The sequence below is a fragment of the Mytilus californianus genome, unplaced genomic scaffold (genome assembly GCF_021869535.1).
Source record: "Mytilus californianus isolate M0D057914Y unplaced genomic scaffold, xbMytCali1.0.p SCAF_2, whole genome shotgun sequence".
Classification (NCBI taxonomy): domain Eukaryota; kingdom Metazoa; phylum Mollusca; class Bivalvia; order Mytilida; family Mytilidae; genus Mytilus; species Mytilus californianus.
The window spans coordinates 84,876,196-84,902,010 of record NW_026262668.1 but is presented as its reverse complement, the minus strand read 5'-3'; the positions used below and the strand labels follow the sequence as shown (position 1 = coordinate 84,902,010).

General features: G+C 32.4%; 1 protein-coding gene across 2 annotated transcripts in view; it reads left to right on the top strand.

Annotated features, from left to right (window-relative positions):
- The window catches only part of LOC127730315 (peptidyl-prolyl cis-trans isomerase G-like), a 45,277-nt gene extending 21,960 nt beyond the window's left edge, over positions 1-23,317 (top strand). For both annotated transcript variants that reach the window (XM_052238646.1, XM_052238647.1), the window contains 10 exons: positions 699-740; positions 3,574-3,807; positions 4,202-4,492; positions 6,107-6,205; positions 7,182-7,614; positions 10,123-10,203; positions 11,249-11,337; positions 19,899-21,251; positions 21,652-21,690; positions 21,970-23,317. In XM_052238646.1, the coding sequence (XP_052094606.1) occupies positions 699-740; positions 3,574-3,807; positions 4,202-4,492; positions 6,107-6,205; positions 7,182-7,614; positions 10,123-10,203; positions 11,249-11,337; positions 19,899-21,251; positions 21,652-21,690; positions 21,970-22,114 (2,806 nt within the window). In that variant the 3' untranslated portion in view covers positions 22,115-23,317. The remainder of the gene's footprint in view (positions 1-698; positions 741-3,573; positions 3,808-4,201; positions 4,493-6,106; positions 6,206-7,181; positions 7,615-10,122; positions 10,204-11,248; positions 11,338-19,898; positions 21,252-21,651; positions 21,691-21,969) is intronic.
- The last annotated feature ends 2,498 nt before the right edge of the window (positions 23,318-25,815 follow it).

The window sequence follows — 25,815 nt, the reverse complement described above, 5'->3', positions numbered from 1 at the left end:
TTGAAGAGCAGTTTAAGAACGCTTGTTTTACCTAGCTAAGCAGGGTCTATGTCATTGCTCCCGATTTTAAGATGGTGCAGAATTCTTTATTGAAGGCTTTAAAAAATACCATATAGATGAATAAATTTATTAAGTTTAACAATGATATACAGAGACGTATTTTTTGTTCAAGATTTACATATAGGGTAATGCATGATTGTTTAAAACTAAAAAAGTAGGATATAATGCCATTGCAAAGAATTCAATGTTATCAAATCATTTAGGTCAAAGTAAAAGACACATGACATTGTTTTGCATTGATCATGTTGATATCTTATTCAAGGCAAAAAAAATTATAAATTGAGGCTCACAATACAGTTCAAGTTTTTCATGAACTGCAGTTTTTCTAGTATATAGCATCTTAATGAGAAGGGGACAATAGGGAGAGCAAGACAAACATGAACTATAGATACCTTGATTTGATAAAAAAAAAAAAAAAAGTGTAACATTCAAGTTAGTTCATTCATTTCAAGTAAGAAGTATATATTAAAGGTTTTATATTTTTTAATTTTATATATGGAGTATTTATATTGTTTATCAAATGAACAATTTTCTATTCCTGAGGGTCTCAAAATTACAACTATTGATAACCTGCTCAGAAACATTAAGATGAAATAACAATTAGCTTATAAATATATTGTGGTTTTTTTTATTTACAGAGAAGATGAAGATGGAGGCAGAAAAAAGAAAAGGGAAAAAAGGTATATAAACTGACTGATATTTTATGCCTACAATTGCTATGTTAAACCAAACATACAGTTTAGATTACAGTTTTTACCATTCTGTGACAGTAATAAGTTTTAACATTATGCTCCCTTTTATTTTGATTATAAAAACCTGCTTTTTGAGGTAACCAGTATATAGTGATAAAAGTGTGTCCGTTCTTTGTTGTTCCATTCATTTGTTCATTCATTCCATATTTGTATCTGCCACTGCTCCTAAACTTGACAAAAAATTTTCTCATATGATGTACTTTTGGGGATTCCCATAGCAAACCATTGACTTTGCCATTGCTTAGTTCTGGAGGGTATCCATTTCGTATAGACAACTCCTCATAAACTCCTTTAGATAATATTTGATTTATTAAGACCTTCTCAGAATCTTCAGATAATGCCATTGTGCACTTATTTTGATTTTTATGCCCCCTCAACTGAAAGTTGGTAGGGCATATTGTTTTACCCATGTCCATCCGTCATTCCGTCTGTCTCATTATGGGTATATAGCTATTCCAGATAACTCCTCCTACAGTTTGAATGCTAGGAAGTTTTCACTTTGCTAGCTGTTTGTACATATATTGAAGGTGTGCATGTGGTTAGGGTTTTGATTTTTTATTCATACATTGTATTTGCTCTTTTGGGAGATAGTTGAACTTTGTCATTTTTGGAGTATATTGAACAGATATATCATGTTATGGAGGGGTTTTTACAAAAAATACCAGTCATGGGACTGTAAAATTTCCCAAGCCGCTAGGCGAGGGAAATTCAGTCCCAAGACTGGTATTTTTCGCAAATACCCCTCCATAACATGATATATCTGTTTAATTACATTGAATAGTGATTTTGATTAAAACTGTTTGTACAGGTGAAGGGAAATCGTAGTACCCCGGGAATTATACATGTACTTATACACGTTATTGCTGTCTTTTTGTAACGTCATGGTATCTATGTGTAAACGTCATTGTTATTCCGTCATTAAATCGTTCATTTGTATCGACGTCTTTTTTCTACTTTATTTCATGTATATCTCTGACATTTCAGTTTACAGTTTTCGGTTTAACTCAATCAGTAGTGCTTAACCATGTTGTCTTAATAATCGGGATAAAGTGAGAAAGGTTCCGAATTATTTTGGCAGGAAGAGGCTCGTGAGGGTAAAAAAGGAATATCCAAAATGGCAAATACCACGGCAGAGAGGGGAATTTGAGGCAAATTCACTGGCAGTGGTGAAAAACAGACAAATTCGTTTGAAATGAGGACAAAATGTTAGAATATGCGAAAGATACACTGGCTAACAACCAATCAAAATCCGGCATTCTTATATAAGGTGTAATTATGAACAGATGTATCATGTTATGGAGGGGTATTTGCGAAAAATACCAGTCAAGGGAAATTCGGTCCCAAGACTGGTATTTTTTCGCAAATACCCCTCCATAACATGATATATCTGTTTAATTACACCGAATAGATTTGGATTGAAACTAATTCATTAACATGTTTATGCATAATTTTGAGGATAAGAGGATATTATCATAGAACTGCGGGAATTATACATGTACTTATACGCGTTAGCTCGCTTTTTTATGTAACGTCATATCCGAAATATTTTGGCGGGAAAATGCTCGAGAGGGTAAAAAAGGAATATCCAAAATGGCAAATACCATGGTATTTGAGGCAAATTCACCGGCAGTGGTGAAAAACAGGCAAATTCGTTTGAAATGAAGAAAAAATATTAGAATATGCGAAAAATACACTGGCTATCAACCAATCAAAATCTGGCTTTCTTATATAAGGTGTAATTAACTTGCATAAGAGGTGCATAGGGTTTCCGTATAACTCCTCCAACAGTTAGAATGCTAGGAAGTTTTCACTTTGCTGGCTGTTTGTACATATATTAAAGGTGCACATGGTGTCACAGGTTTTGATTTTTATTAATATTTGCTCTTTTGGGAGATAGTTTAACTTTTTTGGAGTATATACTTGCATAAGAGGTGCATAGCGTTTCCAGATAACTCCTCCTACAGTGAACCATAGATCTATGTGCTCCCATGTTCAACTTTGTGTATTTTAAAATAAAACTTTGCATCTGCGGGGGTATCATTTGTGTCTCCCAGGCACAATAATATCTCAAAGAATTCCTACATTGACTTTGTTATAATACAGTTACTTCAGAGTGGAGTGTGGGGCATCACTTTGTCTAGTTTTATCTGATTTTTTTTGAAGGGTGGGATTCCCAAAGCAAATCATGAAATTATGGACTTTGCCGTGCTTTATCTGTCAATCCTAACATCACTTAAAGAAGGTACTCTGTTTGTATTTGCCACTCCTAATCCCTTCATTATAATTTATTGAAACTTTCTCAAAATATTAACCATATAATGCCATTATGCACTAAGTTTGTTTTTTATTTTTGGGATTTCCCTTTGCAAACTATTTACTTTGCTATTGCTTTATTTGAGGTATCCATTTTGTATCTGCAACTTCTTCAAAACTCCTTATTATAATTTATTATAACATTCCCAAAATCTTAACCATATAATGCCATTGTGTACCTTCAATTTTGTTTCATCCTTACTATTTTTAGGATTTCCCTCAGCAAATCCTTAATCTTGCTATTTATTTATCACTCTGCATATTGCTTTATGTTTGGGTGGTAGGGATATTTTGGGAGCTTTGCTTGCAGTAACTCTTAGTTTTATGCATATTTTGATCATAAAATTTATTTTGTTGAAGCATACTTATTACTATTATCAAAGAATTATGAATACAATATCAGAAGAAAAACTTATATATTTTATTTTAACATCATTCCTTTTGGTAGAAAAAAAGAAAAGAAAGATAAGAAACCAAAAAAACAAGAGCGAAAAATGTCAGAAAGTGATCAGGAAGAGACATCTAGAAAACCAATTAGACGGCACCATGACAGTTCTCCATCAGAAGGAGAAATAATATCCTCACCAGAAAGAGAAAGGAAGTCAAAATATTCTGATAGAAAAGAAAGATATAGTCCCAGTCCTGACAGAAATCGTCAGATTAATAGATCAAGACAAAGAAGGTACTTTATTTTGTGTTTGACATGCATTCAATAAACTAATATTAATATTTGGCTGTAAAATAAGTACAATTCTATCATTATAGGTTAACATCTATCGCAATTGGTTTTTATTTTAAATGATTTCTGATAATATATTGTTGAAGTTCAATTGCTATGCCTGATTGTCCTGGATACATGTATACATGAAATACTTGATACGGAGCAAACAGCAATCAATCATTTGCTTGATATTAAATTATAAAACAATTTGAAGATTCAGATAACAAGAAGGATTTATATTTTTATATTGGTAAATCTTTTTGTAGATATGTTTGCATGAAATCTTATTTTAAACATAAATATATTTGATCAATCTTATCTGTAGTAAGTATGATTATTTTACAAATCTTTATAGGTCTCCCTTTGAAGAAAACAGAAGAAATGAAAAAAGAAAGTTTAGGAATGAGAAGAAAGGTCGAAGTTCAGATGAATCCAGATCACCAGAAAGATATGAACCACCATCAAGGTCAAGGCGACAACATTCAGAATCTGATTCGGACTCAGGTTCCAAATCTAGGACAAAGAGAGATGATGATAGAAGAAGGTCTAGATCATCATCATCATCCAGGTCAAGATCTAGAGACAGATCTAGCAGATCAAGATCAAGAGGTAGAAGAGATCGACCAAAAGTACAGCCAGCTCAAAGGTATAACAGAGCATATTCTAGTTTAATTTGAATTAACTTAAAAAAAATTTAGGTTTCTATCACAATAAGTGTTTGTAAATATTAAAGGGACATTCGCTACGAGATATAAAAAGAATTAAAATATGATTTTTTTTTGTTCAATCATTAATGAAAGTGAAATAATAATTCGCTTTTAGCAGCCAGTTAAGTTCAATTTTGTCAACCAACATCGCTGATGAATTATTCACTTGCAAGTGAATAATTGGACCTCATTGAATCCAGATTCATATGACCTTCAATTTAACCCATTAGCTTGAGATTGGTTGTGCATGTATTAGTCATGTTCAGCCATTAAAAAGAAAAGAATGTCAACATTGAAAGTGAAACAAAGTTGAATCATTTCGTTGACTGATTCGATCCACAAAAATCATTTTTATACAGGTAAAAATGATAATTAACTTATTTTTTTTATTACCTATAACATGAAATCAAACAGACCTAGAAAAGTCCAATTGCACGAGTTCGCTATCTATTTATATTTATGTTTATGTTTATGTTTATATTGGGTTATATGACTGTCGGCAGTCTTTGGAGGTCATCTTGATGGTTAATTAGATGGCATCTTAAGATTAAAAAAAACACACGAAATGCTCATATATATTATCGAGTCCATGCATTGTTAATTGTTTATTTCAGACTTATTGTAATTTGGATATATGTTTTAGTATGTTATATATCAAATATGAGAATTTGAGCCAACTCAGTGAACATGAATTTGACAGCTATCCCCCTTTAAATAGATTTTTGAGATAATACTGAATAGGATCGAATACCTTAATAGGTAACTTACACACCATGTACATAACAGTGGTTTGTTAAAAGTTTTGCTCAAGACTTTTTAGTCATACTATACAGGTGATCTCTACCTGTAGATTGTTTATTGTTTAACATCAAGGTAATCATAATACCAGAGACATAGTGAAGGTAAACATGAGAATTTGCTCTATAACTGTGTTTTAAACCTATTCAGGACATTGTGCAACCATCAACTTGGTCCACATAGTCATAAATCAAGTATATACAGACACATAACAAAATTTTTCATTTGCAAGATAAACAGACAAATAATAATTTGATAATTGCCTTTACTTAATGTCAACCTGTTGCAATTATCAAATGAGATTTAAGTTTTCTTTGAGTGCTTGAATTTCAAAAATACAAATTAAATGGCTGTACATATTGTGTATAACATTTTAGTTAAGGTGGTTTAAGGGGTTACAGGACACCTGAGGGAATTAACTTTTTAAAAATCAGATGAACGTTTTAATCACGTACTATTATTAAAAAAAAAAATGGAACTTCTCAATGATCAAAATTAGTGTTTGTCAAACTGCTATATATCCAATGAAATTATTCTTATAAATTGTGTGGTTAAAATTTCTTGAAATTTTAAAATATTTTGTCAACAGGTCAAAGTAAATATTTTGTCAAAAATTTATGAAAATTAAACAAGCCAAATCTATTTTAGTTAAAGTGTTGGGTAACCCCCTCAAGCACTGAATAGTTTGTGTTATGTCTAATTCTACAATATGGTTAGGCAGTAAATTATTGAAAGAATTATTATATCATCTGCAGACCAGTGAAACTGAAATCTGATAGTCCTCCTCCTACACACTGGAAACCAGGACAAAAACCATGGAAATCTAAGGAGCCTGAAAGACCAGTCTTCACACAGTATGTATTGCATTTAATGTTATTAATTATTTAAATAATTGAATACATAAAATAACACATAGATAAATAACAAAATAATTTCTTAAAATACTGCAAAAAATTCTCATTCTGATTGATTAGTATTGTCATCAGGCCTTACTTTACTTCAAAATCATAGTGAGAAGTGAAGAATAAGAATAAGAATTTTATTAGTCTAAATTGTGAAGAGACTTAAAAGAGAAGTTCAGTCACTACATCATAATGTTTGGTTTTAACAATGATATGTCTTGCCATTTTTATCCTATTGATTTAATACTTTTTGCATTGGACATATCGAATCTTATTTCATGCATACAAATTATATTTACAAAAATAAACAATCTTTGACAAGCAATTTGGAAAGGAATATGTTGTTTTTAATGCAATTGATAGATCAAACATTAACTTGAGGCAATTTTAATCATGTTTAAATAATGAAACAAATTTATTTTGCCGAAAATCATAATCTTTTGATGTACGATTGTTTAACAAGAAGAAGTGGCAGAAGTGAAAGTTTGATTTGTTACTTTGACTTTGAAATAATATATGGCCAGTCTACAAGGTCAATTCTTTCTTGACATTTCTTATGTCTTTGAATTTCTTTACTTATCAATGAAAAATTGCTGTTATACTGACTTGATAAAAATGGTAAATTACTGATGATGAAAATGACTGTTGTGAACACCTGGGCAACTAGATATCGATTTTGGCATACAGGAAAAGAGACATGACAGCATCTCCTTCACCCTAAACACCCAGAAGCTTGTAGTATAGCAAACATTAAATTCCCTCTTAAAATCTTTTAATGCACTATATCAGGCTGTTATTATCGGATTTGGTTCTTGTCTGCAGGAACAGAATTATAGATTTTGTGTAGCAAAGAATTCCTTGTTGAAAATAAGTATCGCATATCTCTCAGCATTGCCTTTTATTATATACCTACCATAATTTTTTTAAGACAAATATTAAATCAAGGCCACAAATCTCACTCTGATGTTACAAGGGATCAAAAGTCAGAAGTCAATGGATTCAGAAAGTCATCCACAGAGAGACCCTCTAGGTCAAGGTCAGTTAGTCCTCAAAGAGAAGAAACAGTCAAAAGAGATGTTAAAAGAAGTGGTCATGTTGAAGGAAAATCCCCAGGCCAAAAAGAAAGTAAAATTCAGTATGATTTGGCAGAAACTGAAGCTCCAATAAAAGCTAGTCCTCTTAGGGTACCAGAAAAAAATATACCGCCAGAAAAGAAAAAGGTGTCAAGATCAAGATCATCCAGCAGCTCAAGTTCAAAGTCAGGCTCTGGAAGATCAAGGTCAAGATCAAAGTCATATTCAAGTGATTCTAGCTCTGCCAGTTCAAAAAATAATGAGAAGAAACCAACAAGGAAAGTTGAGGTATGTAAACAATCCTTTTTAAAGCAGGCCTATGCTTTTAGCGCTGTCACATTGTGTTGACTGTATTAACATTTGTGATATTCAATCAGGGACCCATGAAGCCTGTTCTATGATGTAAAAAATAACCTGTAGTATTTTATTTATAAACATTGTCTTAATAGTTTTAAGCATTAAAATAGATAGGAATAACCATACATCATGTACATCTCAAAATAGAAATTTTTGATTTTTGCTTGACATGAAACATTTCTAACTGCCTTTAAGCCTTGTACACATCAATTTAATGTTCCAAAACAAAGTATGCTTATTCTACCTGCGTCCCATTACTCAGTACAGATATCTGTTATATCTTCACAAGAGCTGTAAGGTCAAAGGTGTGCAAATTGTGAATCTATTTTTGTCGAGCCTTCGACTTAAGTCGAAAAAGCGAGACATAGCGATCCTACATTCCGTCGGCGGCGTCCACAAATATTCACTCTGTGGTTAAAGTTTTTGAAATTTTAATAACTTTCTTAAACTATCCTGGATTTCTACCAAACTTGGACATAAGCTTGTTTATGATCATAAGATAGTATCCAGAAGTAAATTTTGTAAAAATAAAATTCCATTTTTTCCGTATTTTACTTATAAATGGACTTAGTTTTTCTGCCGGTAAATATTACATTCACTCTGTGGTTAAAGTTTTTAAAATTTTAATAACTTTCTTAAACTATCCTGGGTTTGTACCAAACTTGGACAGAAGCTTGTTTATGATCATAAGATAGTATCTAGAAGTAAATTTTATAAAAAAATAAATCCATTTTTTCCTTATTTTACTTTTAAATGGACTTAGAATTAGATTTTCTGCCAGGAAACAACACATTCACTCTGTGGTTAAAGTTTTTAAAATTTTAATAACTTTCTTATACTATTTTGGATTTGTACCAAACTTGGACAGAAGCTTGTTTATGATCAAAAGCTAGTATCTAGAAGGAAATTTTGTAAAAAAATAAATCCATTTTTTCCGTATTTTACTTTTAAATGGACTTAGATTTTCTGCCAGGAAACAACATATTCACTCTGTGGTTAAAGTTTTTAAAATTTTAATAACTTTCTTTTACTATTTTGGATTTGTACCAAACTTGGACAGAAGCTTGTTTATGATCAAATGCTAGTATCTAGAAGGAAATTTTGTTTTCTTCCAGTTAACATTACATTCAGTCTGCAGTTAAAGTTTTTAAACATTTATTAGATTCATAAACTATCCTGGAATTTTACCAAACTTGGACAGAAGCTTCTTACAATCAAAAGATAGTATCAAGAGGAATATTTTTATTGATTTACTTCCTCATTTTTGTTGAGCCTGCGATTAACAGAAAAAGTAGGCGAGACACTGGGTTCCGCGGAACCCTTACAAATTTTTATGAGATTCTGATGCAAGTTAAGCATGGCAATTGCATCTGAAGGTAAACAAAAATTGTGTAAGTAAATTTTATATTCCAAAGATATAGTAAATTATTAATATGACAAATATCATTGTTACAGAGTATTTGAAATGCAGTTTTTGATGATTCTAGATTCAGCAAAATTGTGCCTTTACATCTATAGGTTTACTTTTTTGTCCTGTTCATCGAAAAATTATTAAAAAACAAAATCTCCTTTATAGTTTACATAGGAATGGAATGATTCTTTGACAGAATTACTTCACCCCAGGTTTATTAGTGCACTTCAATATTTATTGTTAAGATTGATTTTATGCTTTTCAATAGCAAGACATGAACTTAACCATTTCTACTTATCATGTTGAGTCATATTTATTTTGGGATAAGATTGATATGTAGGGTTTATCATTGAGAAACATGGACATTAACATTTCTATATACAGGCCTGAGGGAATGCAAAATAATGTCTTACAGTCAACTAAGGAATGATAGAAACTTGGAGAGAATTACCTCAAACGATGTGAAGTTGATTAGCATGTCACAAAATGATAGATTTGCCTTGTCACATGTGAAATTTAGTGCACATCAGATAATTATTAATAGTTACTGTCGTTTTATGGATTTATGGGAAGGATGAAATGAGAAAGACTTATGTTTTTGTGTCAAAATGTCGTAGCTTTAACTTTTCATACATGATTTATATTTAGTGAATACATTTATACCTGTATTTGACTATGCCCTGCCTTCAATAGTAGAGGGGCATTATGTTTTATGGTCCGGTAGTTTGTCTTTCCGTCTCAAATCAGGTTAAAATTATGATAGGGTTTTGACCAAGATTTCACAATTCACCAAACATGGAAATAAGATGGTGTAAGCAGGGCATAGTAACCTATGGACACATATTCTTGTTATGTTTGAACGTTCCATTATGAAGATGCAGTTCTACCTTTTCTTATTGCATGCTCAATTTCATGAAAATCAGAGAGATCACCCATGTACATGCTTCATACCATAGAGACCATATTTCAGTTTGATTTTAAACATGGTTATTTATGTGCATATAATAAAGGGTATGACTTAATTGTAGGAGAAAATAAAATGGCAGCCACCTCCAGATCCTGAGGACCATTTCAAGGAAGAAGACTATCATAGATCTGTACATATTCAGGTAGTTACCAGAGAAATTAGTTTGTTAGATCAATAACTATCATAATTGTATCTATAATGTTAGGGCTGTTCCAGATTAATCACATAGGGGATGGGAGGTACTAATTTTGATAAATTGTGGATGGTTGTATTTTCTTAAAATTTTGTAAGAATTATAGGTAAAATTAAATATAATTGGTAGTTGGGGTCTAAATAAGTGCCTTCCATCCCCCAATGGGTTTAAATCTGGAACAGCACTTTCTTTCTGACTGATTGCAGCTTTTTCTGGAACCTATCAGTAGGTTAAAATTTTAAGGGAAAGGTCTGATTTGTACTTCATTGAATTATTTATTTTGAACTAGAATACTGTTGACAGTTTTTTTCCTCTTTAATTTCATTATATTGAGGTGGTACCTAACACTACAGGGAGATAACTCTGTAAAAATCAGCTAAACGTTTTAATTACGTTGTATTGTTAAGGAAATATTAAGCTTCTCAATGATCAAAATTAGTGTTTGTCAAACTGCTATATAACCAATGAAACTTTTCTGATAAAGTGGTTGGTTCAAATTTTTTGAAATTTTTATATTTTTGTCAAAGGGTCAAAGTAAACATTTTGTCAAAATTTTATGAAAATTAAACGAGCCAAATTAATATTAGTCAAGGTGTTGGGTACCACCTTAATAGAATGCAGATAAAAAAAATATAGTTGATGAAGGTGTATTGTGAGTAACAAGTTGTATAATCATTTTTGAGATATTAAAAGCTAGCTACAACTTTTGAAATTAAATGTAGAAGAAAACCAAAAGATCAACATTTTTATGATAGAAAAATATATTTTAAATGACTTAAGACTATTATTTTGATGTTAGCATTTAGCATATCAAGCATTCACATCGAACAGCCCTATTGAATATTCTAGTATACACCGTGGACTTGTTCTATTAAAAAGATGAAAAAATATAGTACCTAAACAATACACCCGATTTAGAGTGTATATGAGTATCATATTTAAAAGACCTTTTTCTGTCTTGGTGATTTATCATTGTTCTATTGTGTTGTTGCAGCCAGTTGATAGCACACAGGAAAACCGATTAAGGACTCCACCAATACCTAACTTGTCACAGGTGGCTGAGGCAGCTTCAGAAATGGCTAAGTAGGTTTATTTTGAAAACACTGTAAAATCACTATTAATTTCCAGAAGTTTGTCTTTCTTTGTTCATTGTTGTAGTATATTTATTAAAATTTATTTGATTTAAAAATTAAAACTATTTATTCAATTTCGTAGACAAAAATTTTTTACAAGTGGAACATGTTTTTATACGACTGCAAAAAAATTGCGTTTGTATAATGCTATGATGTCGTTGTCGTCGTCCGAAGACACATTTTGTTTCCGGACAATAACTTTAGTTTAAGTGAATGGATCTCTATGAAATTTAACCAGAAGGTTCAATACCACAAAAGGAAGGTTTGGATTGATTTTGGGGGTTATGGTACCAACGGTTTAGGAATTAGGTGTTAAAAACAAGCATTTTTCTAGTTTCCAGACAATAACTTGTGTTTGAGTGTTTGGATCTCTCTGAAATTGTACTACAAGGTTCCGTACCACAAAGGGAAGGCTGGTAATGGCCCCAAACTTTTAGAAATTAGGGCCAAAAAAAGGGCCAAAAACAAGCATTTTTTCTAGTTTCCAGTTTCTAGTTTCCAGACAATAACTTGTGTTAAAGTTTATGGAACTCTCTGAAATTGTACATTTTTCTTGAAAAGACATTTGGTTTCCATTTGGATTGATTTTGGGGGTTATGGTCCTAACAGTTTAGGAATTAGGGCCAAAAAGGGGCCCAAATAAACATTTTTCTAGTTTCCAGACAATAACTTGTGGAAAGGTGTATGGATCTCTCTGAAATTAGACCACAAGTTTCCATACCACAAAGGGATGGTTAAGATTGGCTTTGAGGGGTTATGGCTCAAACCGTTTAGGAATAAGGGGCAAAAAAGGGGGAAAAACAAGGGTTTCCTGGTTAATGGATAATTACTTAAAAATACAATGTTATGTTTGGATTACCTCCCTTACACTGCTTTTAAATTATGTATAAAGAAATGTTGTATTGTGTTGAGGTGATTAGCTGTCAATTTATTTTTAGAAGTTACTATTAAAATTGCTGATTAATGAATATTAATTTTAGCCATGATTATGTATGTCATTTTCTATTTTAAGACTTTTATGATGTATTTAAATGGGTAATTATGGTTGCAAACTCCATTGGAAATTTGAATTGAGATTATGACCATATCTTGAACGAAAGATTTTTTTTTTTGAAAAATGGAGGGGGAAGGGGGGGGGGGGTTGGAGGTGAAATGGGGAGGATTTCAGAAATTAAAAAAAAAAATTTCTTCAAATATTTTTTTTTTTTTTTGCAAAATAAGGGGGGGGGGGGGGGGGGGGGGGGAGGTAAAAAAAACTTTTTGGGGGTTGGTCAATTCGCAACAGCATAGTGTATTGCACAAAAGCAAAAACTTGAATATAAATTCGAATCATATAACCAATTCTAAGTTCTTTGACTACAGTTATTCTGTGTCAGAAATATATTATGTGTCAAGTATTTAATTACAATCCAAATTCAGACCTGTATCAAGCGCAAATATTGTGTCCATTTTTGCCCCAACTGTTCAGGGTTGGACCTCTGTGGTTGTATCCAGCTGCGCTCGGCGAGCAATTTATTATACGACCGCAAAAAAATTTTGTGGTCATATATTGGTATGACGTTGACGTTGTCGTCGTCGTCGTCCGGCGTCGTCGTCCGAAGACACATTGGTTTTCGCACTCTAACTTTAGTTTAAGTGAATGGATCTTTTTGAAATTTGACCATAAGGTTAAATACCACAAAAGGAAGGTTGGGATTGATTTTGGGGGTTATTGTACCAACAGTTAAGGAATTAGGGGCCAAAAAGGGGCTAAAAATAAGCATTTTCTAGTTTCCAGACAATAACTGTGGAACGGTGTATGGATCTCTCTGAAATTATACTACAAGTTTTCATACCAGAAAGGGATGGTTAGGATTTGCTTTGGGGGGTTATGGCTGAAACCGTTAAGGAATTAGGGGCAAAAAAGGGGGAAAAACAAGGTTGTCCTGGTTAATGGACAAATACTTTAGTACAAAACATAATTTAAAGCAGTGTAAGGGAGCTAAATCAAATACATCATTGAAATTATCTCCCTTACACTGCTTTTAAATTATGTATAAAGTAATGGTTAATGAACAATAAAGATAATTTAAAACAGTGTAAGGGAGGTAATCCAAATACAACGTTTGGTTACTTCCCTTACACTGCTTTTAAATTATGTTTAAAGAAATGCATATTTATAAAGGAAGACCGGTAAAAATATCTGCAAATGTTGCATCTTTTTTTTTACAAAAAAATCCATATGAAAGATTTGACACTATATTTTTAATTCTATTATAAAATAGATTAAGTTAGCACTATGGTAAATTTAAATGGGTAATTATGGTTGCCAACTCCATTGGAAATTTGAATTGAGATTATGACCATATCTTGAGGGAAAGAATTTTTTTGGGGAAAAAAAGGGGGGGGGGGATAAAAAAAAATTGTGGGGGGTCAATTTTTTCTCATTTCAGATTTCAGAAATTAAAAAGAATTATTCTTCAAATATTATTTTTTTTTCAAATTTCAAATATTGAAAAATTTCAAGAAGTAATCTTTAATTGCACAGTATGGCGCATTAGATTTGTAAAATCTTTGACCACATTTATTTATTTGTTATGCCGAATCTAACCGTGTATTTAGATTTTTAATTTTGGGTCCAGTTTTCAAATTGGTCTACATTAAGGTCCAAAGGGTCCAAAATTAAACTTTGTTTGATTTTAACAAAAAATGAATATATGGGGTTCTTTGATATGCTGAATCTAAACATGTATTTAGATTTTAGATTTTTGGCTCAGTTTTCAAGTTGGTCCAAATTGGGGTCCAAAATTAAACTTTGTTTGATTTCAACAAAAATTGAATATATGGGGTTCTTTGATATGCTGAATCTTACCATGTATTTAAATTTTTTATTTGTGGGCCCGCTATCAAATTGGTTCATATTGAGGTCAAAAGGGTCCAAAATTAAACTTTATTGTTTATTTGTTTGATTTCATCAAAAATTGAATTATTGGGGTTCTTTGATATGCCAAATCTAACCGTGTTTTTAGATTTTTAATTTTGGGTCCCGTTTTTTTTTAATTGGTCTACATTAAGGTCCAAAGGGTCCAAAATTAAACTTAGTTTGATTTTAACAAAAATTGAATTCTTGGGGTACTTTGATATTCTGAATCTAAACATGTGTTTAGATTTTTAATTATGGGACCAGTTTTCAAGTTTGTCCAAGTTGGGGTCCAAAATTAAACTTTGTTTGATTTCAACAAAAATTGAATATATGGGGTTCTTTGATATGCTGAATCTAACCATGTATTTTGATTTTGGACATTGGACCATAATAAGTAAATTAAAAAAATTGAAGTTTTTAGACCACATTCTTTCTGTGTCAGAAACCTATGCTGTGTCAAATATTTAATCACAATCCAAATTCAGAGCTGTATCAAGCTTGAATGTTGTGTCCATACTTGCCCCAACTGTTCAGGGTTCGACCTCTGCGGTCGTATCAAGCTGCGCCCCAGCGAAGCATTTTATTGGTTATTATCTTCAATATTATTATAGATAGAGATAAACTGTAAACAGCAATAATGTACAGCAAAGTAAGATCTACAAATAAGTCAACAAGACCAAAATGGTCAATTGACCTCTTAAGGAGTTATTGCTCTTGATAGTCAATTTTTAACAATTTTTTGTAAATTTTTGTAATCTTTTACAAAAATCTTCTCTGAAGGAAACTACTGAGACAAATTTAACCAAACTTGGCCACAGTCATCATAAGGGTCTCTAGTTTAAAAAATGTGTCCGATGACCCCGCCTACCAACCAACATGGCTGACATGGCTAAAAATAGAACATAATGGGTAAAATGCAAGTTTTGTTTATTATTTTTTGAACTGTTATAAATAGAGACAATCTGAAAAGAGCAAAAATGTTCAGAATAATGAGCTCTACCAATTGTTTATATACGTCAAAACTGTTAGACAAATTCTTAAAGGAGTTATTGCCCATAAATGACAAATTTTACCATTTGTTTTCATTTTTGCCTATTATCATGAAAACTATGATATTTATAGAGAAACATTTTTTTTCCTTTATGCCTTATATGATTTAAATTATGATAGATAGATAAACACTTTAAATCACAAAAATGATCAGCAAGGCAAGATCTATTAAAAAGTCAAATTTTGCCGTTATAGTTAGTAGACTGTCACTCTTCATAGGAGTGATTGCCCTTAAAAGGATTTTTTTTACCCTCTTTTGTGTTTTGAGCAAAAACTAAAGAAGATAGAGAGAAACTAAACAGACTAAAAGATCAGTAATACAAGATCAACAAAATAGAGATTTTTGTCATAAAGTCTATTCTCGTCTACGATGTTGGAAAGTGTCCTTTGTTTGATATGCACATAGACCAAGGTGAGCGACACAGGCTCTTTAGATATTGAAGATATTGATTTGATAATTGGTATATAATTTTATCATGACATGTTACAGATTAAGTTTGAATTTTGTTCCGGTCTGATGATTTTGTGCAGAGTAATGGTTCTTGGACTTATAAAATTCACTCAAATAATCAGTTTTCCACACATTTTTTCGTCATGCTTGAAGATATTGACTTGATATTTGTTATATAGTTTACACCATGAAAAGTTATAGATCAAGTTATCATTTTGTTCCAATACAATGAATTTTTAACCGGTAGGGGACTATGTATTGCCATGCAATACTCTCAGAATGCTTGTTTATTTTGGGCCCTGTTTTTATACGCCCGTTTACGGGACGTATTATGGTATACCATTGTCCGTCTGTCCTTCCTTCCTTCTGTCCGCCGTCAACATGTCGGACATTAACTAAAAAATGCTTAAACCAATTTGCTTAAAACTTTGGTGAATTGTTTATATCTATTGACGGGAGCTCCCTTTCGTTTTTTATAAAATTTAGATTTTACGTTTCCGAGTTATGGGGTTTTATTTATTAAAAAAAGGTGGATTTTCCAGTTTTCAGACAATACATGAAAGTCAAGAATGCTTTCACCAACTTGCAAGAAATTGTGGTGAATTGTTTATATCATTGACATGAGCTCCCTCTCGATTTTTATAAATTTTAGATTTTACGTTTCCGAGTTACAGGGTTTTATTCATAAAAAAAGGGGGGATTTTCCAAGTTTCGGACAAAAACTCAAAGATGCTTTCAGCAATTCTTATGAAACTTTGGTGAATTGTTTGTATGTATTGATATAAGCTCCCTTTAGAATTTTATAAATTTTACAATTTTACATTTCTGAGTTATGGGGTTTTATTCATTAAAAAAAGGGGTGATTTTCCAGTTTTCGGACAATAACTCAAAAATGCTGTCACCAATTCTCATGAAACTTTGGTGAATTGTTTATATCTATTGATGTAAGCTCCCTTTTTTTTTTCATAAATTTTTAATATGACATTGGGAATTAATTGAACTTTATTTGTTTATAGTCTGACAACAGATTGACTAAGTATTGTACAACAGCAAGGAATCTTTTATTGAATATAAATTCAATTCATATAACCAATTTCAAGTTCTTTGACTACATTTATTCAGAAACCTATAATATGTCAAATATTTAATTACAATCCAAAGTCAGACCTGAATCAAGCTTGAATATTGTGTCCATTTTTGCCCCAACTGTTCAGGGTTGGACCTCTGCGGGCGTATCTAGCTGCGCTCAGTGAAGCAATTTATTTAAATTAGTCCATATTAAGGTTCGAAGGGTCCAAAATGAAACGTTTTTTGATTTCAACTAAAATTAAATTTTTGGTGTTTTCTTATATGCTGAATCTAACCATGTTGTTAGATTTTGGATATCAGATCATACTAGGTAAAGTAAATGTCCCATTTCAAATTTTTAAGATCTTTGACCACATTTATTTTGTGTAAGAAACCTATATATTGTCAAAAATTTGATCACAATCCAAATTCAGACAGTATCAAGCTTGAATATTGTGTCCAAACTTGCCCCAACTGTTCAGGGTTCGACCTCTGCTGTCGTATCAGGCTGCGCTTGGCACAGCATTTTATTACAGTTAACATTCAGATTCATTTAAATTTAACATTTAGATTCAGTCTAAGTTTAGAGTTTTCCATTTTAATAACTGTGTCAAACCTTCATCGAAAGATACTTAAGTTGGACAGATTTTTTTTTATCAAAAGACAGTATCCAGAGCAAAATAATGAACAAGTTTTTCTCCCATTTTTAGCTCACCTGACCTGAAAGGTCAAGTGAGCTTTTCTCATCACTTTGCGTCCGTCGTCCGTCGTCCGTAAACTTTTACAAAAATCTTCTCCTCTGAAACAACTGGGCCAAATTTAACCAAACTTGCCCACAATCATCATTGGGGTATCTAGTTTTAAAAATATGTGGCGTGACCCGGTCAACCAACCAAGATGGCCGCCACGGCTAAAAATAGAACATAGGGGTAAAATGCAGTTTTTAGCTTATAACTCAAAAACCAAAGCATTAAGAGCAAATCTGACATGGGGTAAAATTGTTCATCAGGTCAAGATCTATCTGCCCTGAAATTTTCAGATGATTCGGACAACCCGTTATTGGGTTGCTGCCCCTGAATTGGTAATTTTAAGGAAATTTTGCTGTTTTTGGTTATTATCTTGAATATTATTATAGATAGAGATAAACTGTAAACAGCAATAATGTTCAGCAAAGTAAGATTTACAAATAAGTCAATATAACCGAAATGGTCAGTTGACCCCTTAAGGAGTAATTGCCCTTTATAGTCAATTTTTAACAATTTTTCGTAAATCTTAGTAATCTTTTACAAAAATCTTCTCCTCTGAAACTCTGTGGCCAAATTAAGCCAAACTTGGCCACAATCATCATTTGGTTATCTAGTTTTAAAAATGTGTGGCGTGACCTGGTCAACCAACCAAGATGGCCGCCACGGCTAAAAATAGAACATAGGGGTAAAATTCAGTTTTTGGCTTTTAACTCAAAAACCAAAGCATTTAAAGCAAATCTGACATGAAGTAAAATTGTTTATCAGGTCAAGATCTATCTGCCCTGAAATTTTCAGATGAATCGGACAACCCGTTATTGGGTTGCTGCCCCTGAATTGGTAATTTTAAGGAAATTTTGCTGTTTTTGGTTATTATCTTGAATATTATTATAGATAGAGATAAACTGTAAACAGCAATAATGTTCAGCAAAGTAAGATTTACTAATAAGTCAATATAACCGAAATGGTCAGTTGACCCCTTTAGGAGTAATTGCCCTTTATAGTCAATTTTTAACCATTTTTCGTAAATCTTAGTAATCTTTTACAAAAATCTTCTCCTCTGAAACAACTGGGCCAAATTAAACCAAACTTGGCCACAATCATCATTTGGTTATCTAGTTTTGAAAATGTGTGGCGTGACCTGGTCAACCAACCAAGATGGCCGCCACGGCTAAAAATAGAACATAGGGGTAAAATTCAGTTTTTGGCTTTTAACTCAAAAACCAAAGCATTTAAAGCAAATCTGACATGAAGTAAAATTGTTTATCAGGTCAAGATCTATCTGCCCTGAAATTTTCAGATGAATCGGACAACCCGTTGTTGGGTTGCTGCCCCTGAATTGGTAATTTTAAGGTGATTTTGCTGTTTTTGGTTATTATCTTGAATATTATTATAGATAGAGATAAACTGTAAAAAACAATAAATGTCGGCAAAGTAAGATCTACAAATAAGTCAACATGACCGAAATGGTCAGTTGACCCCTTTAGGAGTTATTGCCCTTTATAGTCAATTTTTAACCATTTTTTCGTAAATCTTAGTAATCTTTTACAAAAATCTTCTCCTCTGAAACTACTGGGCCAAGTTAATTATAGATAGAGATAATTGTAAGCAGGAAAAATGTTCAGTAAATTAAGATGTACAAACACATCACCATCACCAAAACACAATTTTGTCATGAATCCATCTGCGTCCTTTGTTTAATATTCACATAGACCAAGGTGAGCGACACAGGCTCTTTAGAGCCTCTAGTTCAGTTATTTACTCATAAAAGGACTTAGTTTTTTGCAGTTAATAAGTAGATACAGTCTGGAGTTAAAGTTTAATACACATTAGTTACTTTGTCAAATCTTCATAGAATTTTATAAAGCTTGTCAGAAGCTTTTTATTTTATGATAAGGAGATAATGTCTAAAGCAAAATTTTTAAAATACGTTTTTTTCATGTTCAGTATTTTACTGATAGATGTACTTAGTTTTTTGCAGTAATCTTTTACAGACAGTCTGGGATTAAATTTTTTGAACAGATGAATTTGTAAACTTTCATGGATTGTTATGAAACTTTGACAGAAGCTAATCTTCATGATCAAGAAATATCATCTACAATCGCAGGCAAGACACACATGGTTTCATGGAACCCTATACAATTTTTTCTAAATTTAGCAAGTAAGCCAAAAAGGCTGTATCTATATCAGCAGAGCAAATTCATCAGTATTGCATATTTAGATTTTAACAGTATAAGGGCTGATTTGACAATATTTTATAATATCCAATGTCATTCAGAATTCCAATCTGTTTTCAGACATCATAGTAGATGGGATAAAAAGAATCCATCAAAGGCAGATAATCCCCATCAAACTTCACCAGTCAAAATTCCAGCAACAGCATTTGAAAGAGAGAGACGGTCTAGAACCCCTTCTCCAACAGACAGAGAGTCCTCTAAAGCTAAGAAACAACATCAAGGCAGTTCATCATCAGAATCAGATTCTGACAGTTCAAGCTCAGACAAATCAAGGTCACCGTCTCCAACAAGTCAGTTTTTATATGGCAAGGAAAATGAAGCTAAAAGAGTGCCACCTCCACCTCCTCCGATGAAAGACAGTAAGTCTTCAGTACTGCCAATACCAGTGGTTGGAGTAAAGAAAGAGACCATTTATGAAAAGGTGTTGAGCCATGTTATGACAGAACAGATTCCTATACCTGTAAAATCAAGTGATTCAATTCTTAAAAACTCTAATGTAAATGCAGACACAGGAAAGAGCACATTAGATAATAGGTTGCAAGATTTGTCTGAACCCCCAGTTTTAAAAAAGGAAAATCAAAGGAAAGTAGTAAGAAAATCAGCCTCACCAGCAAAAAGACATAAATCAGATAGCTCATCCAGGTCACGAAGCAGGACTCCTACTAAAAGGTCTACATCACCAACCATTAGACGTGTTATAAGGAGGTCAAGGACTCCTTCACCTGCAAAATTGTCAGCTAGAAGATCTTCAAGAAAGTCATCATCTAGAAAAGGTTCAGAAACTCCTCCAAGAAGACGTCTTTCACCTAGGAGAAAGTCATCCCCTTCCCCAAGGAAGAGGTCACCTCCAAGGAGATTTTCTCCATCCCTAAGGAAAAGGTCACCAAGGAGACGATCTCCATCACCAAGGACAATTCCTAGGAGATTATCCCCACCAAAAAGGAAAAGGTCATCTCCATCACCTAGAAGGTCACCACCAAGGAGATCATCTCTTTCACCAAGAAAAAGGTCACCTAGAAGACGATCCTCACCATCTCCCAGAAAAAGTCTGCCTAGGAGGAGATCATCTCCTTCCCCACGCAGAAGATCACCACCAAGAAGGAGGAGGTCATCATCTTCACCCCGAAGAAGACCTCCACCAAGAAGATCTCCTGTAAGAAGAAGGAGGTCGTCTTCATCCAGAAGACGTTCTGTTTCCCCAAGACGACATTCAAAATCACCAAGGAGAGCTCTATCACCAAGAAAACGTACCAAATCTCCAGCTAGAAGAAGAACACCTTCACCAAGAAGGCGCAGCAAGTCTCCAAGGAAACGTAGTATATCTCCAAGGCGAAGGTCACTGTCATCACGAAGAAGATCCAAGTCACCAAGAAGAAAATCTCCCCTTCGCTATGGTAGCAGGTCAAGGTCAAGGTAAAACAATATTTTGGTTGTGAATTACACAACACTGAACTGTTATAATTTTACATGTTTTTTTTCTTATCTAATTTCTAGCCTTTTGACTTCTCATAGTTTCTTATACTTTGACGTGAAAATTTTTATCAAATGTAGATATTAAATACGTTTGTTCAATCAGGTTTAGTTATTCACAACCTTACTTGTGTATTGTTAGAGACAGTATATTGACTTCTTTTTATTGTTTTTGTCTCATTGAAATACACGTGACATTTCATTTTGATTTACACGAGTTCAAATCACAGCAATCACTTGAAAGAGTATTATTTCATTGAACCTTGGTAATGTTTTCAACTGCTATAAAAAGATAAAAACTCTGTAATAAACTTATTTTTTTCATGTTTTTTTTTCTTTTTAGGAGCAGGTCTAGAAGATCTCCACCACCCCGTAGAAGAAGGTGATTATCTTTAGTTAGTCTTTCTTTTTTTTTCACCTTTTGTAATCTATAACAGTATTTTGAATATTGTTATAAAGTAAAGATGTTGAAGATAATTAATGAAAAATGTTTTTGTGAAGGATGGACATTATGTTAAATTTGAAATATTTTATGAATATTGTCTTCAACAGCAATATATAGCATTGAATAACATTTCTACTCAATCGATATATAAAAAACAATGAAATTATTTCTAGTCTTAAATCAATTGTATATTTCCATTGGAATTTGTTGTTTTAGGTTTTCACGCAGTAGATCCAGATCACGTAGGAAAACCAGGTCCCGTAGCAGACGTCGCAGTAGTAGCAGTTCACGAAGTTCCAGTCGTAGTAGGAGTCGTAGCCCGAGAAGACGTAGAAGATCTCACTCTCGCAGCTGGTCGTAGTCATTGTGTTAATACACACTGGTACTATTTTGAACTGCCATATCATGGTTAAAGGTTGATGGTTTTCATACAGATCATTTTATAAATGCTTCTGTTATTTTAAATATAATAGTGGTTTTTAGTCTGAAGGGGGAAAAAAATGGTATGGAAATTTATATAAACCAATAGTGAATTTTTATTTTATAACTGATAAGTTATTTCATAGATACATATATAAATTTTCTCTTTTACATTTAATTTTCACTTTTTTTTAGAAGGAATTTAATCAAAACAATTATAGTAGTTTAATCTACATTTTATAACTTGTTGAAAGATTTAATAAATCACTAGTTTTGTTTGTAAGCATTTTACATTTTAAATAGATTCAGCATTTATACCTAAATGTACATACTGCCAGGAATGACAGATGAAATGATTTATTCATTATCAAATTTCTTCAGATAAGGCCCTACCAATCATGTTGCCATATTTGGATATTCTTTCATCAATTCATTCATTCTCATTTCCAAAAACAAATTCCATTTCTATTTAATCTTTATACTATAAGATATGTTAAAATCATAAAATCGTACACAACGATTTAAAAGTCCTTTTAATAAAAATGGACCATGCCCTTAAAAAGGTGGAGGTCAAATTTTGTAGATCGCCATCAGCCCTGATTTTTCTGAAAAGGCAAACCAAATCAATTATTTATAAAAACTGACCTGTTTCCTAGTGAGCCTTAGTCATAATGATAAACTAATGCGAGTCTGAGGTCTGCACTTTTCTTCAAGCCTTTCTTCAATTTATGTGGTTAATTTAATTCAGGCTGAGGCTTTATCTTAATCTTCAATGGCCACCTTAATCATTTTTGAGAAATTAGGGTGGAACAGAGGTATTTTCTTCTCAGTAAAAGCTAAGAAATGAAATTTACATCAATGTAAGTTTCTTGTACAAAATCATGTGGTGATTCATTATAGATAATAGTGTTATTGAATAACAATTGATTTCCATTTTCAGATCATTTGTAAGGTGATGCAATTTTCTGGGTTTTTTTCATAACTTAATGTTTGACTATGTTCACCAATTGTGTATACCTACAATTTTTGTCTTTAAATGTAGCAAGATTTCAGTGTTCATTAATAAAATTACATTTAACCCATCTTGTCATTGTTAAAACAGTAACACTTACTTGCCTTGTTAATAAAGACCTTGTGAAATGTACTTTAGTTTGTTACTTTTTCATTCAAATATGATATACAGCAACAAATGACAACCACCAAATTACAGGCTCATTACTCATGACAGGGACACACAGAATGTGTTTCCTGGTGCCAAACCCTCCACCCTAAGCTGGGACAGTAGTGTAACAGTACAATTAAAGATCAAACTATTAATTCAGTTAAAAATGCTTAACTCATTAGATCGATACAAAGCACAAACAAACTAACAAAAATGCAAAAGACACAAAGTACAGATCTGAGAGTACTTGCAGTGACTGAAATCTTCTTCAAAGCCAATAACAACTAATAAAACAAATCATGTATTTAAGACTAAAAAATTTAAAAAAAAAATGTCAAAAACAAACAAAACCAGGGTTCCTGACTTCGACAGGAAGAGTTAATCTTTTTTTTTGTTAGATCTGAACCCTCCCCTCTTAATCTCAATCAGTGGACTTTACAAAATGTACCTAAAAAGCAAACAGTAAACACCAGTACCAGAAGATCACTAGACTCTAAAATAACTTTATAATAAACAAAACAACTATAACAAACAATTTAATACTGTATCAAATAATGCTCTCTGTTCCTGAAAGCAATAGCAACGTACTTAGTATTGTAATTTATGAAACTATTAAGTCCTACTCTCTTACTATTGGTGGCTGTAATTCATAAAAGATTTCATACAGCAACATTAAAAAATACATAAGGACATCATCTTGTGCAATGCCCAAAACAAACTACAGAATTTCAATGTAAAAAAAACCAAAAGTAACATTTTAGCCTTGCTTAAAGATGTAAATTAGGGAATTGATAAGCATCCTAAAATGTATCAGAAGCAATGACTTAACTACCGCAGCAGAATTTTAACCTTTATCAATAAATTTATTAAACCACAAAGAAAGATTTGAAAGACTCTGTCAACTTTATGAACAATATTACCATAAAAAGCTGGTTGTTAAATACTACTCTTTATAAAATTTGGGTCCACAATAGATATCTGTATTAAGGGACAAAGTTAAGTAAAAGTTTTGACCAATTTATTGTATGATCTATATCAAGGATTTGTATTGTATACAAATCCTTGTCTATATCCTTGTTAAAGGTGTTTTTAAGACATTGTCTTTATTGGCATCATGTGCATGCCCATTTGTTTACCGACCTGCAATAGAGTGCACAAGTTTTTCATTCTTTAGTTGTTTCTAGATCGAGTAAAAGTACTTTTTGCTTGATTACATATTGAAAATTAAATAAGTTAATTCGATTGAACGTTCCTCAAACACAATAGTTAAATTGATTGCAATTTTTAAACACTACACTGAGAAAATGATACGCTAACAGTTATATCATAGACTTCGTTTACGGGCGCAGTGATACAGTTAATTGTTTGTGTTGTATTAATGCAGTCTCTTTTCTACTGGTAACCCATAATTTACAGTGAAATATCGACCCTATTCTCAATACAAAACCCACTGTTTTCTCAATTTTCACCCCATTTTTCCATTGATATTCCCCCAAAACTTCCAGATACACACAGTCTACCACACCAATTTTATAGCTTGTGTTTGGATTGGTTTGATTCGGGTTTCAAACTATTTACGCACCACAGGCACTTATTTGTCACTGAATTTTTTTTCTATATATTCCTCAATATATAACGCAATTTGGTATGTTAGACGAGCGTTTCTACTACATTAAACTCGTCAGTGGCGCTTGAATCAAAGCAGTTGGATGGCCAAATCTGCGACATAATATATTCTTAGTATAATACCGTCCCAGTCCAAATCAAATATGAAGTTGAAGAGCATTAAAAAGGCCTCAAACTCCAAAACGTTGGGCCAAATATCAAGAGATATTAAGATGGATCTTTATGAAGTTTTGCCGGTCGTACCCTGTGTCTTCGTTCGACAGGCAGTAAAACCCTTGCCATAGTGTGCATCTGGTAGGTTGTGCAGGATATACAGATTTGCTGCCAATGGGGATGTCAAATTTGATGCCTCGTACAGAAAGAGTGTCACACATTGAAGAAACCTTGCATTAACCCTTTAAAGGGTCCGGAGATGGTCTTTTATAAAGTTATACTTCTACCCCTGTCCATTATATCCTCATTTTCCAGTGACAATCCAAGTTTCGTCTATTAAAGGACCTACATATTGTATAAAAATTAAATTGATTTTTCTCCTCCTGAACATGCATGCTATATTTGCCATGTGGACATCAAGTAAAAAACAATCAATTAATCACCTGGCATTCATACAAAAGTGTTTCAGTACTGGTATTGTTTTATGAGTAGATCATTTGATATTAAGCCACTAATATTTTAAAAGCTGATATATATGATTTTTATCAGATTTCTGACTTCTCAACTAAGATTTGCAGTAACTATGGTGAAACGAAAATGCTAACCGCAATAACATAATTTCTGTAGAAGTATTTCGGATTAAAAAAAAGCCAATTTCGTCGCTTTTTTGTGTACATTCTATACATTTATAGACTTCTTCA